At 40.2% G+C, this 19,960-nt stretch overlaps 1 protein-coding gene across 1 annotated transcript in view; it reads right to left on the bottom strand.

Annotated features, from left to right (window-relative positions):
• Positions 1-19,960, bottom strand: part of LOC121861332 (dipeptidase 1-like) — an 85,953-nt gene that overhangs the window by 49,476 nt on the left and 16,517 nt on the right. Inside the window, exons 3-4 of the mRNA XM_042358979.1 lie at positions 3,474-3,606; positions 131-281 (exon numbers count right to left, since the gene is read on the bottom strand). Of these exons, the coding sequence (XP_042214913.1) occupies positions 131-281; positions 3,474-3,606 (284 nt within the window). The remainder of the gene's footprint in view (positions 1-130; positions 282-3,473; positions 3,607-19,960) is intronic.

Raw genomic sequence — 19,960 nt, 5'->3', positions numbered from 1 at the left:
ATGTATATGTATACTAGAGAGAGAGAGAGAGAGAGAGAGAGAGAGAGTTATCTATTCTAGAGTAAACCTTTTAACTGTAAACACCTCAGAAGGTTGGTTAGCGTTACCAGGGTGTGCTAGGGTGACTTACCAGGGTGTGTGGCACTTGTGTGTGAGGGTCACGTAGCGGACGCCCAGGTCATACAATGATCTTACAACGCCCATGCTGCTGGCCAGCCCATGGCCGCCCTCCACGCCCATCAGGCTGCCCACACGCCCACGCTCGAACTCCTCCATGATTTCTGAGGGCATAGAGAAGCTCGTGTCAGGGTACCATGAGAGAGGACAGTATCAGTGTACCATGAGAGGACAATAACAGGGTACCATGAGAGAGGACAGTGTCAGGGTACCATGAGAGGACAGTGTCAGGGTACCATGAGAGAGGACAGTATCAGGGTACCATGAGAGGACAATAACAGGGTACCATGAGAGAGGGCAGTGTCAGGGTACCATGAGAGAGGACAGTGTCAGGGTACCATGAGAGGACAGTAACAGGGTACCATGAAAGGACAGTAACAGGGTACCATGAAAGGACAGTAACAGGGTACCATGAGAGAGGACAGTGTCAGGGTACCATGAGAGAGGACAGTAACAGGGTACCATGAAAGGACAGTAACAGGGTACCATGAGAGAGACAGTGTCAGGGTACCATGAGAGGACAGTAACAGGGTACCATGAAAGGACAGTAACAGGGTACCAGGGGTGAGAGAGGACAGTGTCAGGGGTACCATGAGAGAGGACAGTGTCAGGGTACCATGAGAGGACAGTGTCAGGGCACCATGAGAGAGGACAGTAACAGGGTACCATGAAAGGACAGTAACAGGGTACCATCAGTGTCAGGGGTACCATGAGAGGACAGTGTCAGGGTACCATGAGAGGACAGTGGGTACCATGAGAGGACAGTAACAGGGTACATGAAAGACAGTAACAGGGTACCATGAGAGAGGACAGTGTCAGGTGAGAGGACAGTGTCAGGGTACCATGAGGACCATGAGAGGACAGTGTACCATGAGAGGACAGGGTACCATGAGAGGACAGTGTCAGGGTACCATACAGAGTACCATGAGGACAGTGTCAGGGTACCATGAGGGTGAGAGGACAGTGTCAGGGAGAGGACAGTGTCAGGGTACCATGAGAGGACAGTGTCAGGGGTACATGAGGACAGTGTCAGGGTACAGAGGACAGTGTCAGGTACCATGAGAGGACAGTGTCAGGGTACCATGAAAGGACAGTAACAGGGTACCATGAGAGAGGACAGTGTCAGGGTACCATGTCATGGGACATGAGAGAGGACAGTGTCAGGGTACCATGAAAGGACAGTAACACAGGAGGACAGTGTCAGGGTGACAGTGTGTACCATGAAAGGACAGTGTCAGGGTGAAAGGACAGTAACAGGGTACCATGAGAGAGAACAGTATCAGGGTGCAGGACAGTAACAGGGTACCATGAGAGAGGACAGTGTCAGGGTACCATGAAAGGACAGTAACAGGGTACCATGAGAGAGAACAGTATCAGGGTGCCATGAGAGGACAATAACAGGGTACCAGAGAGAGGACAGTGTGCCATGAGAGAGGGACAGTAACAGGGTACCAGTGTGCATGAGAGGACAGTGTCAGGGTACCATGAGGACAGTAACAGGGTACCATGAGAGGACAGTAACAGGGTGCCATGAGAGGACAGTAACAGGGTACCATGAGAAGGACAGTCAGGGTACCATGAGAGGACAGTGTCAGAGTATCATGAGAGGACAGTGTCAGGGTACCATGAGAGGACAGTAACAGGGTACAATGAGAGGACAGTGTCAGGGTACCATGAGAGAGGACAGTGTCAGGGTACCATGAGAGAGAACAGTGTCAGGGTACCATGAGAGAGGACAGTAACAGGGTACCAAGAGAGGACAGTGTCAGGGTACCAGGAGAGGGAGTGTCAGGGTACCATGAGAGGACAGTAACAGGGTACCATGAGAGGACAGCCATGAGAGAGACAGTATCAGTGTACCATGAGAGGACAATAACAGGGTACCATGAGAGAGGACAGTGTCAGGGTACCATGAGAGGACAGTGTCAGGGTACCATGAGAGAGGACAGTATCAGGGTACCATGAGAGGACAATAACAGGGTACCATGAGAGAGGGCAGTGTCAGGGTACCATAAATTTAAAAGAAGCTGAATAAAGACATACCCAGTTGATGGTTCATTTTCCTCTTGGTAGCAATGCTTAAAAAAAATTGCTCGGCCTATGTAGACCAAAGAGTTATATAAGAAATAGTACAGTTGACTCTAACTATATGTACTTCATAAAGGCAGTGAACAAAACAATTAAAAATAACTTGATTTAACAGTGTAATTATCGATGACTCAGAGTAATTAGTGTTAAAATCCTATAGTTGATCTAACAGTTTTAAGTTACTCCTAACTAGCTATTATTTATAATTTATATTTATGTTCCTGGAGTTCTCATTATCTGATTCTTTAATATCCTAAGTTGTAGACCATGGCAGCCACCCCGTTATGGCCACTGTCATCATCACAATCACAACTTTTGCTCGTAACCTCGCCTTCTCGGGAAACAAGTTTTAAATCTACATAAAACATACACAGGAGTCTCATATCGCCTGCCACCTGTGTGTGTGTGTGTGTGTGTGTGACTAATGTACTCGTGTTCTCCATCTTCCTTGTGTTCTGTTTTATTCATTTTCTCCCCACCTATTCCATCCACATTTTCTCCCCACCTATTCCATCCATATTTCCTCCCCACCGTCCCTCACCCCTCACTTCACATCTCCCCATTCTCACCACTACCACTATATCTCTACCTACATCCTGACCTCCATCTCATAATTCTACCACACTCACCACTATTACTCACCTCCTCACCAAGTTGTAGGAGTGAGAGGGGGGAGGTGTGTGGTAGGGGTGATGGTGGGGAGGTGTGTGGTAGGGGTGAAGGTGGGGAGGTGTGTGGTAGGGGTGAGGTGTGTGGTAGGGGTGAGAGGAAGGTGTGCATCTTCTTTCGGTAATAAATGAAGAAAACTATAAAGTACCTTTAAGTAAACATCAACACCTGAACAAAGAACAAAAAGGCATAACACGTTACCAGTGAGCCCTACAAGCAAAGGAACCCCTTCAGGATCATTAGAAGCTTCCCCTCTCCTGAAGTCTCCCCCTCACCTGAAGTCTCCCCCTCCCCTGAAGTCTCCCCCTCACCTGAAGTCTCCCCTTCACCTGAAGTCTCCCTCCTGAAGTCTCCCCCTCACTGAAGTCTGAAGTCTCCCCCTCACCTGAAGTCTCCCCTCACCTGAAGTCTCCCCTCACCTGAAGTCTCCCCCTCCGTGAAGTCTCCCCTCCTGAAGTCTCCCCCTCACCTGAAGTCTCCCCTCACCTGAAGTCTCCCCTCACCTGAAGTCTCCCCCTCACTTGAAGTCTCCCTCTCACCTGCAGAGGATGTGACCAGCACGGTGTGGTCGGGGCTGGCAGCGATCATTCTCTTCACAACGTCGATCTGTTCCAACAACAGCTGTACCGTGTTGAGGTACTGTGACTCACACGGTACGTACACCGACCAGAACTGTGGGAGAGACGGTACACGGGGATTAGTGCGAGAGAGACGGTACACGAGGATCAGTGCGAGAGAGACGGTACACGAGCATTAGTGCAATGGTATAGTACACGGGGATTAGTGCGAGCATGCTAACCATTACACCACAGGTCCCCCCCACACACACATAATTTGCATGATTGATGGAGATTTTCCTCGACGAAACCTGGCCAAAGCGTAAAAAGAGAGGAGTAGTATTAAAAGAAGCACTTTGAAGGATGCGTCAGTCCTCACACACAAGAAGCTGTCACTCAGTGCACGGCTGACAGTAGTAAAACAACTACAAAACAAGGACTGGTGGAGTAAACAACGATGAGAATCATGCAGGAACGGAACGACAACTTACCATGTATCAAGACAAATCACAAAAACACAACAGTTTTAGAATACACGTTATGAGAATACTGAAGGAGAAGACACAGGGAGCGAGAGGCTGTAGGGGGAGATAACATGAAGCATATCAACAGTCTACATCAGTGACAGGAAGCAACAGAAGTGATGTAGTGCCGCTGAGTGCCACCCCAGGACAGAGAGGAATGGAGAGCCATGATCAGAGTGTGTAACAGACACGGCACTTAGAGGGAGAAAAGTGGGTGAGTCAGTAGTGAGGATGATCGTATCTACAACTGACTCATTCTGTGGAAAGTGTTCCATTATGGCGGAGAGAAAGAGAGAGACGCAACCCTCACTCTCACCTTTGTGTATTGTAACCAAAACAAATATTTTACTCAACAAATAGTTGTAATATATCATTTAATTTCATGTAATATATATCTATATATGACTGATCATTACACTAAAAGTAAAATATCAATAACTTTCATTATTTTTTATGGATGATAATTATCTAATAAACAATAATATTTGATTGAACCAACATGAGGTACACACAGGGTGATTTATCCTGTAAATGTTAAAGTTTTTATGGAATAATTAAAGGCATAAACTGTATAGTGAAATTGAAAGTGTGTCACATAGTGTATGACTCCCCGTTAGGGACTGTGGATACAACACACTGTATACGAGGCCTTCGGTACGCAAGAGAACAGCCTGATCAACACCATACTCGACCACCATCACTTCCCATCTTGTGAAGTTAGGTCCCCATTTGCCCCGGGATAGAACCGGCGTCCCTCAAGACTGTACAGTGGAATTATGAAATGTACAGTTGAAGTTAATACCTTTACTCTGGCACAGCTGACGCTCTAGCACCACTGACACTCACACTGGCACTGCTGACACTCACTCTGGCACTGCTGACACTCACTCTGGCACTGCTGACACTCACTCTGGCACTGCTGACACTCACTCTGGCACTGCTGACACTCACTCTGGCACCGCTGACACTCACTCTGGCACTGCTGACACTCACTCTGGCACTGCTGACACTCACTCTGGCACTGCTGACACTCACTCTGGCACTGCTGATACTCACACTGGCACCATTGACACTCACACTGGCACTGCTAACACTCACTCTGGCACAGTTGTTATATATTCTGACGAGTCATTGCGTTTGTAATTCTATTAATTCATCCTGTTAAAATCCTCTCCCTGAAATTATTGATCTGCCATTAACAAGAAGTTGGTACTTAATATTTAAAGGTGTTAGGACCTGAAGGAGATTTTAATCGTTACTTTCTATGAATTATATCAGTGTAAGTTATAAGATTTTTTTTTATTTATACATTCAGCAGTATGAGTGTTGAGGGAGGTTATCTACAATTATAATCTGGAAACACTACCTACCTAACACAGAACCACAGAGACCCTTAGCATCATTTAACCTAGGACAAGTTTCCTTCAACAGGTTATCGATTACGACCAAGGATTCCTTACTAAGGCATCATCTCTAATGTAGCCTGAGATGGTGCCAATCTGTTAAGGAGTTCTGATCATAAAGATATAATGGAACAAAGCACCGGAGCCACACCTAAAATAAACACCATTAAACATAAGCAAAGGTAATTAAGGTTAAGTTATATAATGTGCGGGATTTAATGATATATATAATTAATTTTATTATTCTTATCGTTTATTCTCGTGCGAAGGTAATATTTCAAATTATCAAAATACGTTAGGTGTGGATTACGTAACAAAGAACAGAAGAATATTGTTGCTGGTGTTTCTGTCACGTGTGTAAGACTGTGTTGCTGGCAAAGTTACACAATATGACACACTTCCAGCTTAATATACAAGCAGATTTTATTCTGTTTGGAATGTACACCACTTAATTACCTCGTTAAGGGCCTTTAAATTGTTACAGTTTCACTTCGATAATGAGTCAGATAATACGTGTTGTAACTTTATAAAGCAAAGTATAACATATGTTGTGTTCGCTCACGGCCGTAGCATCACATCCCCATCACGTTCCTGGGATATAATGGAATCTTGCGAGCCGCTGCCTCCGTGGTCTACCTCCTGTGAACGTAATAATTCTTGAGTGGATACACAGATTATTTTAGAACCTGGCAGATATATTGGTGTCTTTAAGAGCTCACACGAATTAATAGGTGTGAACCCATTATTTTAGCTAAGGGAGCTTCAGGGAATATGTCGGATGATCCAATTTACACTAACATGTACACATCAGAGAGCTCAGGGCCTTCAAACCCAGCCAGCTTGAGGTCCTAATTGAAAATCACCTCAGGCAACTGAGATAATAGACAGGTCGACTGGAAATTGTAAATTCTGATATTATATAATACTCTTCTGCTTAATTCGCCTGAGGTCAGTGCCTAGGACTATGAACTATACAGTATATATATATATATATATATATATATATATATATATATATATATATATATATATATATATATATATATATATATATATATATATATATATATATATAGTTTATTATCTATTTAGGTAATTATTTTTATTTATTGTTGGTTTAGTTTCAACTCTTCACTATCAGTAGAGGACTACAAAACAACACGGAAACATATCGTCAAGGTCAGGGAAGGCAACACACTGGCGGCTGTTACGGCTCAACACTTACTGTGTTAAACACTAAACAGCCACAACACTATGAATAAAAACACAATGTTAAAGGTACAGTATTATAGGTGGGTTGTGTTGCTGGAAAGGAGCGCAGACAACAGGGTAACTATATAATATATAATTGACGAGCTGTAGCTAATGTGTAGGGTCACACTTACCTGATGTTTACTGACGTTGTATAATTCACGGTAAGGCTGCTCCTTGCCTAGGGGGTACGGCACTGGTGTCACCCTGCAGTCTCTCTCTCTCTCTCTCTTATACAGATTGAAGCACATATTCACACCCACCAACTCCCCCCACCCCCCACACACATCACAACCCCATCCACGTGCTGATCGCTATAATAAACATCTCCATTCCAGCCATAGTAAAAATCATCAACAACTCATACATATCGTGTGTTCACTCCTAGCCAAAACTGGCAGGTGGTGGCAGGGGACAACACAGGCAGGTGGTGGCAGGGGACAGCATAGGCAGGTAGCGTCACCACCAACAAGGCAGCTTTATATACATAGGTCGTGTTGACACCACCAGCACCGCACCCTGGAGGATACTCTCCTTCTCCATTCTCCCTAACCCCCAAAGTCCTCTCTCTACCCTTCTCCCTCACCCTCTTTCCCGTTCACCCTTCCCCCTCACCCTCTTCCCCGTCTACCCTTCCCCCTCACCCTCTCCTCTCTCCACCCTTCTCCCTCACCCCTACACTCCTCTCTCACTCTCTCTAATTAATCATTTACTCTCTCTGTTCAAGTTGTCTCTCCTTCATTTTGTCCATTTCTCTCCTCCTCATTCTCATATTTTTTCCCCAGAGAAACTATGCTAAATACGCAGTTGTCAGGTGTCTGGTCGTCTTGCGCTCTTGTTGGCGCCGTAAAAGAGCCGAGAACGGGTGAACCTTCGCCTGACGTATCATCCATTAGCGAGTCATTACAGGATGGAGGGGAATGCCAGGTACAGTTTTTAGCCTAAGTTGGTGCAGTGTCTATGAAGAAGGTGTCTATTATTTAATTCGTGTGAGCTCTTAAGGACACCAATATATCTGCCAAGTTCTAAAATAATCTGTGTATCCACTCAAGAATTATTACGTTCGCAGGAGGTAGACCACGGAGGCAGCGGCTCGCAAGATTCCATTATATCCCAGGAACGTGATGGGGATGTGATGCTACGGCCGTGAGCGAACACAACATATGTTATACTTTGCTTTATAAAGTTACAACACGTATTATCTGACTCATTATTTATCGAAGTAAAACTGTAACAATGTAAAGGCCCTTAACGAGGTAATTAAGTGGTGTACATTGTAAACAAAATAGAATATGTTTGTGTATTAAGCTGGAAGTGTGTCATATTGTGTAACTTTTCCAGTTACACACACACACACACACACACACACACACACACACACACACACACACACACACACACACACACACACACATACACACACATATAACATTACAACTTTAGACTACCATAAGCCTTCTCGGGACTATTTACACAAACTTACCAAATTTCAGTTCTCTATAGTAAAAATAATGACCGTGCGTAGCATAGAAGCAGATTTTGTTTTCACCTTCACATTTCTGGAGTGAATACGCATTTCCATACCAAGTCAGCCGTGTATAGCGAACAATCAGACATACATATATACAGTACATACATTATTACATATAAATATATAGATAGATAGATTACCATTCATAGAACTTAATGAGCATTACTAATATGTTGTATTCAGTGTAATGAGTATTGTTTCAGTCATATAAATAGAGATGAAGTATATAAAATTAAATTATACATTACAGCTTTTATTTGTACTGTGAGTTATTTGTTTTGGCCATGATATAGTGAGCGCTGTGTCTCTGTTGCTTCACTCTACAGTTCGCCATTAGGGAACATTTTCCAACAGAATGAGTTAAGTTATCCTCACTGACAACTAAACCACTTATTTCTCTCTAAAGTCGGTAGATACAACACGCGTTTATTCTGATGATTATTATTGTAGCTAATATTATTATGATTATAGCGTATACAGTAGACTCCATTGTTAAGAGGTTTGGGCGTATATATGTCTATGCGTATGTATGTTTGTGTGTGTGCGTGTATATGTTTGTACGTGTGTATAAGTTTTACGTGGTTGTGTGCATGTGTATGTTTTTATGTGTTTTTTTTACGTGTTATGTTTGTAATTGTGTATGTATGTATGTTTGTACTGTTCAGATAGGGTGACATCGTAGATCTTGTCCTGTACATGTTGTCTCATTATAGCCTATAAGCCTTTACTGAATTTTTTATGATTTTGTAAAAATTGGCAAAAATGTGAGAAAAATTTCATCTGGGAAGAAAGACAATGTCTGACGATCATAAAATGTGAATTAAGGAGTGTTTGAAAACATACAGTTTTCAGTTTATTTGCAAAAGTCTCGCAAAACGAGACAGAAATACTGCAAACCTCCAATTTGGAGAGGAAAAAATCCTCCGATACTCACAAAATGTGGACAAAATTGGCTCGTTATGGAAAATATAGAAACTTTGTAAGAATAAAACTCGCAATTTCTTTGCATTATGCCAGAATTTTCAAATATTGAATTAGCTTACCAATATATACAATTTGCAATGACAGTAGGTCTGGTGAAGTGTCAGCAAAATATGTTTCTAATGTGAAAGGAAGAATTAATTAAACAAATTTATGAAATTATAAAGTTCAATACGTTCAGATGTGATTATATTTAATTATTGTTTCTCTCTTATGGGGAAGGTCATTTCTTTCTTTATTTCGATTAATATTTTATAGCCCGAGATATTATATATATATATATATATATATATATATATATATATATATATATATATATATATATATATATATATATATATATATATATATATATATTCCTGATAAAACGGTGTTGAGTATTGCAATGCAACGCCCTCTATAAACAAGACGGTTCACAGCGCGAGGTATACAATACTGAAGGTAACGGGACTACACTACGGGAATTCGTCTCGCGTTATGATACAAACTGAACGGTTGTAACATCATCGCGCCCTACATAAAAAGTTGCTAGTTTACGCTTATCACGGCGTGGGTCTTGGCGGTGTATTTCCCTAAATTTTCATATAAATACCATCACTGTCTGTAATCAACTTTAATACATCCATTAAAAAGAAAGCTGTTATGTATACTTGAGTCTTTGTAATACTAACTGCAGGTCTGTATGAGTGCATTTAATTGTTGGAGTTCTGTTAATATAAAATCACAGCCAATGAAACGATATGTTTCTTCTCCAGTCGCCATCTTTCTTTTTTATAAACATCTCGGCACTACGGAGCTGCCCTCCTCCGCGGGCCGAAGTCTTCACAGCTCTACAATAACTAGGAATCGCCGACTACGCTGCCCTTCAACTGAAAAAGTTGTACATTACTCCAAACGTTACGAGTCCCACAACTGAGGGTAAGTGAACGCAGTTGGCCTAACACCCCCATTAGTGGGCACTGTTGCTATGTGGATCCTCGCGCCATCTGTTGACAAAACTCGGAATTGACCAGAAATTTAGCCATTCAGAGAACATCTTTGTCCATACAAGACGGAACCAACGAATAAAGGAGTAGGATAGTTATGACTATTGTAATTTGTAAAATAGTCATAACTATTGGTAAGCCCTAGCAACAACCCTCTCGATGACTCGCTGTTCTTATTGGCTGACTATTTCTGTGTTCTTTTCTTATTGGCTATAACAGAGGGCAGAGACATAGACCTCTAGACTCTATAGGTTGACCAAAATAAACGACTTGATGAATCCGTGCTGAAAGGTATTACTTGTTGAAGCACAATAATACACCATAACATCAACATCAGTCATATGCCAAGAAGCGAGGAATAATTTAATTTCCGGGTGAGAGAGTGAATCAGTAACTCAGGGAAGACCTTCATTAGGGCCAAGACGATCCCGTACCGTAAGGTCTTAATGTCTTGGACTGTTGAAGACCTGAGGGAATGTGTGTATTGTGATATTGGTATTGGGTTAATGGTTATGATTGGTGGTGGTTGTGGTGGTTGAACCCGTGAAGAAGATGATAATAGTAGTTGGAGCCGTGAATGTGATAGTGGTGGTTGTGATAATAGTGGTAGTAATGGTGGGGATAATAGTGGTAGGGGTTGTTGTTGTTGTTGTGATGGTACAGTAGTGGTGGAGATAATAAAAACAAATAAATTGAAGTAAACTGTGGACAAATTAACACATCCTTCAAAGTTTTTAGTGTTGGCGTAAGTGGTGTGTTGGAGTGAGTGGTGTGTTGGAGTGAACGATATGTTGGCGTGAACGATATGTTGGAGTGTGTGGCGTGTTGTTGGAGTGTGTGGTGTGTTGGAGTTACTTAGTATGTTGGCGTGAAATGAGGGAGAATGTTGGGGATAGAGGCGACGTATGAGGGAATGAGTCTGGAAGGTTTACAGTGTCTTCCTTCCTCACGCTGACCGTCACCCACAGAGGAAAGTAAGATAGCATAATAAATCTACGGACGGGAAGACAAGCTGAAAAAATATCAATACAGTAAATAGGATGAAATAGGGATATGTAATAGGGCTAAAGTAACAAATAAGACTTATACTAATCCATAATAATACTTATATCATTATAAATCGATAATATATAACTTTCAATTTATTCCAGAAATCTAATTAGCGTTGAAAACAATTAAAAAAAATGTATTCTAAACTAAACCAAATCCTGTGACATGTAATTCAATTATTTCGTTGTAATTGTGTGTAATTTGCCTCTGTGAATAAAGCAATGATGACAATGAGTTATATTTCCAACAATCATGAAAAAATATAATTTACTTTAAATACCTAATCATGAAAAAATAAATAAATTTTCACTTTGAGAGTTTTGTTATCGTGGTGCTAAGAAATCACACACACACACACACACACACACACACACACACACACACACACACACACATGCATAAATATACAGATTCAGACGAAGAGAGGGAGAGTGACAGACACACAGAGCAGACAAAGAGAGACAGACACACAGAGCAGACAAAGAGAGACAGACAGACAGACAGAGAGTTATGTTGAAGGATCGTGAGTTATGTCCTTGGATCATGACCATCAGTTTCCCAGTGTGCTCAGCCAGGTGGTAGAGGCTCTGGCAGTGACGGTCAATGGTTGCTGCTACATATGTTGTTTATGATTAAATAGTGAAAGTAAATTAATGTGACTCAATATTACAAACTATCACAGTATTTTGTTGTTGTATTTCATCTTTATGTTTATTTTATATTGAGAAACACAGTCTACCTACGTCGACACCCATCAGTTCAGAGCAACAATTAAGAGACATGAAAAAGCGTAATATTTTATGATTCTCTTCCTCTTTTGTCAATAATAGCCTTCGCTCTTTTTATAGAATGCTTTCATAAAATTGAGATTCGAGCGTCAGAGGCGAGTCAGTTCACTGTTGAGTCTAAAAGAAGAAACGAATGTAATAAAGAGTCTGTGTTAGGCAGAGAGTAAAAAGTGAGACCTTCGTGTTCATTACACCACACACACACAAACACGCGCACGCACGCACACACGCGCGCACGCACACACGCGCGCACACACACACACGCACACACACACATAAATATATATATATATATATATATATATATATATATATATATATATATATATATATATATATATATATATATATATATATATATATATATATATATATATATATATATATATATTTATATATATATATACTCTGTCTAATACATCCTCTTTATTACCATCACAACACCCCCACCACTATCGTCACCACCCCTACCAATATCACGATACACTTTCCTGGACTGTACAGTAAAAGGCGGACTCTCACGCTGGTTGCTGAAACTCTCATCCTTTATATCTTGACCTTTGACCCCAAAATATAGTAGTTGTGGTTTTGGTTAAGTTTCCAGTAGTTCACGCCGCCACCAAATATTTGTTCTGTTTACAGTTGTAGCCAATAAGAAGACAAAACAAGAATGTTCAACCAATAAAAACAGCGAATCATGAGAAAGGTTCGTTGCCAGGGCATCGAGCACGACGTAACTGTGAACCAGGCACAACTATCCATCTGCATTTTCGTTGGTTCCTCCCACTGATCATTCATAGTCCTGTGGCAGCACAACAGCCGTGTTGTATGGTCAAAGATGGGATCACATGAAGATGAGTCCCCCAGCTTACTTCACCTTAAGATTAATCACCCTAACCTACCATAACCTAACGCCCAAGTAGCGTCCACGTGTTTAATTATCCAGGTGAAATAAGCTGGGGTGTCTAATCTTCACGTGATCCTAAAGACTTTTCAGTGAATTTTACAACAGATGGCACAGGGTTCCACTTTTCGAGACTTTTAACACCTTTTTATCAGGAAAGTTATTGCGATTAAATTATATTATCCCACCCAGCCCCAATGACATTCAAAAGAGTGGAGGAAATAATCTTGCCTCACATACTACACATTTCTCTATGAGAAGAAAACACAATAATAATACTAATAATTAAGTATTGATGCGATCTTATCTGAACGTAACCATCATTTCAAATTGAAAAATACTATTTTCATTTTTCCTGACACTCGGACTACAAACAAATGTCATATGACTTCCGATAGACTTATTGTCATTACCCAACATTTCAAATTGAAAAAAAAATAGTGGAACAATTGTGAATTCTTGCATATATGCTTTATTATATTCCAGAACGAACAACTTCTGTGATTGTCATGGGACGTCTTGCTCTCCAAAGTGAAAGTCTGCAATATTTCTGTCAGTTTTTACAAGATTTCGTGAACAAACTGAAAAGCTATTTTTCTTTAATACCTTGCGTTTGCCTGAATACCAGGTTCTTTTCACATCAAATGGTCGACCACAATAAGCTTCTTAAATATTTTTTACCATATTTGAAACATTCTAAACGAGTAATAAGTCAGCACAACATTACAGGTCAGCTGCTCTCAGCGGGCACAGTCTGAGACTAGGCAGAGTCGTATGTCAACGACTTAATTTCAAAGAACACACAAACATACCCGAATATGCATACGCTTAAACATACACTTGTACAAACATACACATGTACAGAAATACACATGTACAAAAATACACACGTACAAGCATACATAAGTAAATACACACATAAACATGCACACATTCAAACATACATACCTACAAATATATACGCGTACAAACATTCAAACATGCAAACATACACACGTACTAACATATGCATGTATTGTACAAACATCGAGCAATCTATGAAGGTGAAATAATGATGATAATAATAATAATAATAATTATAATAATAATAATAATAATAATAATTATTATTATTATTATTATTATTATCACAATAATACAATTTTGGAACAAACTCTTGGTGGTTGTGGACACTCAGATAATTCTAATAATAGAAACACTAATAATAATGAACACAATAAAAACATAATTAAAACGATAACATCATTATTTACATAAGTATAAGCTACGTGGGTGTTGAATAAATAGCGTATCCCAGAGAATGAAATTACTGTATGTTTATTGATGTAATTAAAGTAAAAATATTAACGCAATTAATATTTTGTACATGTACATATATTGAGAACCAAGCATTGTTTTATCACAGTCACGCAAACAATATTTACATACGGTTAATCTATTCTCCGGGATGAAAAACTATTTCAACACCCTGTATATTTATTCTTTAATGTGCTATTGATCCGTGGACTAATTATTTTAACCAATAAGAAACAGGCATGGGAACATTCAGCCAATAAGAACAGTGAGTCATAGAAGAGGATTTGTGTCTTGGTCTTCCAACATGACGGAATTACGAAACAAGCATCTAATATACTATAGGACTAGGCGTCTGTCTGTCTGTCTGTCTGTTCAGGGCAGTCGAAACGGCACAATCGTTTTTCATCAAACTTGGTGGAAAAATCGCAAAAAATTCGTAGAGTGGGACAAACCTGGTCCCATATCGATGGTTTCTTTAGGAAGGCATTAATTAAACATTTTATTTACGATGGAAAACGATGCAAGTCTCCGGACTTGGCGCACCCTAATTAACCATGCAAGTCTACGGACTTGGCGCACCCTCATTCGCTGTACTTTAGCCAAGCACGAGCGTTCAAACTTTCACGGGGCACGAAGGTGCCCGCGATCACGTGTCATTACCTATATGACAGGTGGCCTGTTGGATTCGCCCACTGGTGAAGTCTACCTCCAAAGGAAGTGCAACAACCCGCTCTCATTGGTTAAACATTCCAGCGTTGTTCTCTTATTGGTTGAATCGGTGATCAGTTCATTATTTGGTCAATAGATGGCGTGTGAATGTACTTTTTGACACGCAACACTGATCTATTAAGTACATGTTATGGTGAGGTAGTGTTGTTTCCCGCCCTTCCCCAGAGAATTTTGGAGAGGAAGAAGGAAAGAATGACTTACATGTATTTTGGCATGACAGGGAAACAACAACAACAAAAACAACAACAACAACAACAATAATAATAATAATAATAATAATAATAATAACAACTGGCTATACTATTTCTGCTTCATATCATCCACAGTTTATTTCATATTACGAGAATTATATTATTACCTACACTGTGGTTAATATGGTCACTGATTAATTCATAGTATAAATGTCCAAAATAACTAATCTGGCTGTGTAGAGAATACCTATTTATCTACAGAATCCATTCGGGTATACAGCAGTGATTGTTGAACATTTACCCTTAGTTATGTCCACTCTATCTATCCATCTATCTATCTATCTATCTATCTATCTATCCGGTCATCACAACAATAATACCCTTTCATCTTCATCATTGCTCTAAAATTATACACCACTTGACCTTTATTTTTGTCCCACCATCAGTTCATAATTACAAGTGCACTTTATGTCCACTTTTAGCCACAATATCATCCACTTATAATGCTCCCATTTACTCTCCACTCACATGCGGTAGTTTTGTTGTAATGCTGCTCTTAATGTCATAGGAAATTGTGTTTTGTTTATATTGGAATGTTTTGGTCATATTTACGCGACAAAGTTGAAATGGACATCTGTTTATTCCTCGTAACTAAACTATTACCGAATGTCAATACTTGGCTTGTGGTAGTAACATTCACATCACATTGTAATGACTGCAAACTTTGAATATTTTGTCGATGTATTTTTATTTACTTTTATCTTGTGGTTAGAATGAATAAGATTAAAATAATGAATGATAATAATTTATCCCGATGTATATTTTACAAATTGGATCACACAAAAAAAATTAAGATTTGTATGTTTTCTAAGGTCTGATGAAATTTATTTGGTCGAATGTTTTCTGCGTTTTATTTTCTATGGCTAATATGAAAGAGAATTAATCACAGTTAATTTTGTATTAAATATTAAGAGGTAGAATTTATTTTACTCTGTCTCCAGTGAATGAACTGAACACTACATAGATACTGTGTTGTAGGGAGGTTGTAAACAGTGCCAGATGGACCTCACCCCTGGCACCTACCCTCACCCCTGGCACCCTTCTTCACCCCTGGCAACTACCCTCGCCCCTGACATCCACCCTCACCCCTGGCACTTACCCTCACCCCTGGCACCCACCCTCACCCCTGACACCCACCCTCACCCCTGACACCCACCCTCACCCTGGCACCTACCCCTATTCTGACACCCCACCCTGACACCCACCCTCACCCCTGGCACCTACTTATTCACCCACCCACCTCACCCCTGGCACCTACCCCTATTCCCTGACACCCACCCTCACCCCTGGCACCTACCCTATTCCCTGACACCCACCCTCACCCCTGGCACCTACCCTATTCCCTGACACCCAATACATGAACTACAGTACAGTTTCAAGGGTCTTGTACCTGTGGACTATCATAACCATACCTGGAGTTTCATGATTAGACTCAAAATATGGCACCTGATTATAAAATGATCATACTGAATTATATTACCTGACTCCTTCGGTTATTCAGTACGGAGTGGGTAAGAAAAATGACTGTTAAACCCCTATAAACGGACCTACTAAATTCATGTTATTGAGGCTGTGGTTTAGTAAGAAAATAAACAATGAACTAACACTTCAATGATCATGATTATATTCGTGTGTCTCTTCCTTTGTTGTCTAGTGCCAGCGAGTACAAGACAATAGTTTAATCTAGTAGTAATCTCTTATTATTTAAGCTATTAAAAATGTTAATCCAAAATAAAATATAAATTATAAAATGTTTCTAAGCTTTGACTAATACCAGTTTGGTGCTGGATATTAACAATACAAACAGAACTACAATGGGCACGAGACTTAAAAGGAACGGTTCTTTACACGCTGCTACACACATGTTGCCGAAATACCCTAATGTGACCACAAAATATTATAATAGTGTAAACATTAAAACAAAGTTGGTGCTACATATACAGCAACACGAGAATGAAACTGGACATTAGAGGAGAATATTACTGTGGTGGTACGCTGGTTTAGAGTGTACTGTAGCAGGCGAGCCAGTGTGTCCTGCTTGTTTGGTTTAATGTAATGTACATACTGCTTCTTGCTTTGTGAAAATTAGATAATTTAATAGTCAATTATCAGTTACAGAATATACCTGGCGGTAATAAAAGTTGACTGAGAGGCTCAATCTCCCTCCAGGACCTAACAGAAAAATTTAACAAAATAAACAGAGTAAATTAAGAGGAAAAAAAAGCTGGAGGTTACCCCACTCACACCCTGTCCTATTTATCCCGATCATTATGGCCCAAAAAATTATATACATATAATTGCTTCCGAAATTATGACTCTTAGACCCCCTCCAGGGCGTTGCCTCCAGACCCCATAGCCTAAAATGCTTGCGCTGATTGCCTTCGATAGCAGCTAACCTTAGTTACCATTATAAACCTCTGAGTGAAAGTGTCATTATCACGAAATGTTCAAATACGTAAATCCTGTCATTAGTTTGGCAGAATTTATTTTATAGATACAATATATGAGGTAGGAGCGCAGTTATCCCTCCTCGGCCATGTGCTGCTGGGAAGCGTACAGACTCAAAAAACAATCTTTACAAAATTATGTTGTGAAAATATAACGCAACGGACGAAGAATTTTGACAACCCTACCGAGACAACAGGAGTCGCAGTGTTCATTCTGAAATTCATCGACCTTCCCCAAGTGAAGATAGTTGCCTGGGGCGACTGTACATCAACAGGGATAAACCAGAGGAACACCAGAGTATAACACACAAGTTACCACAAGCAGAGAACGAGTGACCGTAAATGGCAAGATAGACTGTGTCCGGTCACCCTGCACCACAAACTTGCAAGAGTGAAAACAAACATCAGTCTTTCACTCTAAGTCTTTCTTTATCCATTCTTGAGTACATGGGAAGAAAGAGGTTCATTCCCATCTGTCTTGGGAATATCTCTCACCATGACAGCCACTAAGACACATATATACTTCAGACGTCGAAGGTGACTACAAAATTATGACCTGTGTACTAATGCCTCAGTATAGCCTCCTACACTGACACTACCAGCACCACCACACTCACCCTCAGTATAGTTCACCTTCTACACTGACACACCACCACCGCCACCACACTCACCCTCAGTATTGTTCACCTTCTACACTGACACACCACCACCGCCACCACACTCACCCTCAATACAGCCTCCTACACTGACACTACCAGCACCACCACACTCACCCTCAGTATAGCCTCCTACACTGACACACTACCAACAACAAACCGAGACCAAAAATTTCAAAATATACAACCCACACATTATACAACACAATCAACCTTGACTTAATTATTGTTAATCAGAAATGCACAAAAATATAAAACAAAATTAAATTCACAAAAAAGTAGATTCCATCAAGTTTATGGTCTTTAAAACGTGCTGATGGTGCAATGGCTCTATTAAATGGAATATTGTAAGCAAACAAATAATTACTTCATCCATTTGTCGTGGTAACATATTATTATTTTATTCACATCATGTTCAGTTATGTGTTGGTATAAACTGTAAAAAAGATGAAGATAAATTGGTAAGGTTTTTTGTTTTTACATTTTTAGGATGACAGGAGATATAGAAAACGGGATTGGTATTATATAACGACGTGTGGCTGTTTTATCGAGATGGCGTTCTATTACAAGAAGCTACGTATTTATCTTTATTGATCGAACCTCTTGCGCCACATTACATCTTGGTGAAAACAGCTTCCCTATTGGTTGATGACATGATATAATAGTCTAACACATTCTGGTTGCTTGGCCTCACCTAACCTTACTAAACATTACCTTATATAATCTTATCTAATCTAACATAACCTAACCTATCTTAATCTAACATAACAAAGTATAGTCTAATCTAATTTAACAAAACCTAACCTAACCTAAAATCATCGTGGAGGAGGTGGTGTGGCAGTTGTGTATGCTATAGAGCCTAGTCATGTCTCTGGACTGGTAATCGCCACAAGGGTCACAACGAAGCGCCCGTCACTCTTCATGCAACAGAAGCCACCTGGAGCTGAACGACATGCAGCAGTCACCTTCAGTGTCGTCATCAAGTTGTATCTTATCTAGTCTGTGTGTGTGTGTGTGTGTGTGTGTGTGTGTGTGTGTGTGTGTGTGTGTGTGTGTGTCTTTCTTGCTCGTGGTTTTTTGTTGTATAGAATAAACACTTGAATGACACGACCACTAACATTCACTAATGCACACGTGTTTCTGTTTGTCTCTTAGTAAGGAATACGACGATGTATTTTGTCAACTACAATATAAACTTGGATTTAGATATAAGTACATATAATACAGACAGAACTTATATATTTAATAAAGAATTCTATAGACTTTAAGCCAAACACAAAGGTTAAGCGTTGCCTCAAATAATGACGCAACCCGAGAGACGATGAAATATTCAACTTTAAGTAAATATTTCTTTATATTATTATCACAAAAAATATCTCCTAATACTTACAACATAATGGTCAATGTAATGTTTCTCTCGTCCATCAAACACTGCAATACCCTCACACCTTGTCATCCATCACCCTCACATACCCTGTTAGTCATCCATCACCCTCACACACCCTGTCATCCACACACTCCCTCTCTCCCTTCCCTTACACTGTTAATACACACCTTCTCCTCTTCTTCCCCTCTTCTCCTCCCTTCCACATCACTCATGCACAACATTTTCATCGTCTTTTCTACGTTTTGTCTTTCTTTCCTGTGTCAATATTATCATTGAATTGCATCC

Source organism: Homarus americanus, unplaced genomic scaffold, assembly GCF_018991925.1.
Source record: "Homarus americanus isolate GMGI-L3 unplaced genomic scaffold, GMGI_Hamer_2.0 scaffold24260, whole genome shotgun sequence".
Taxonomy (NCBI): domain Eukaryota; kingdom Metazoa; phylum Arthropoda; class Malacostraca; order Decapoda; family Nephropidae; genus Homarus; species Homarus americanus.
Note: the sequence above shows the minus strand (reverse complement) of the source record. Positions and strands in the feature narration are given on the sequence as shown.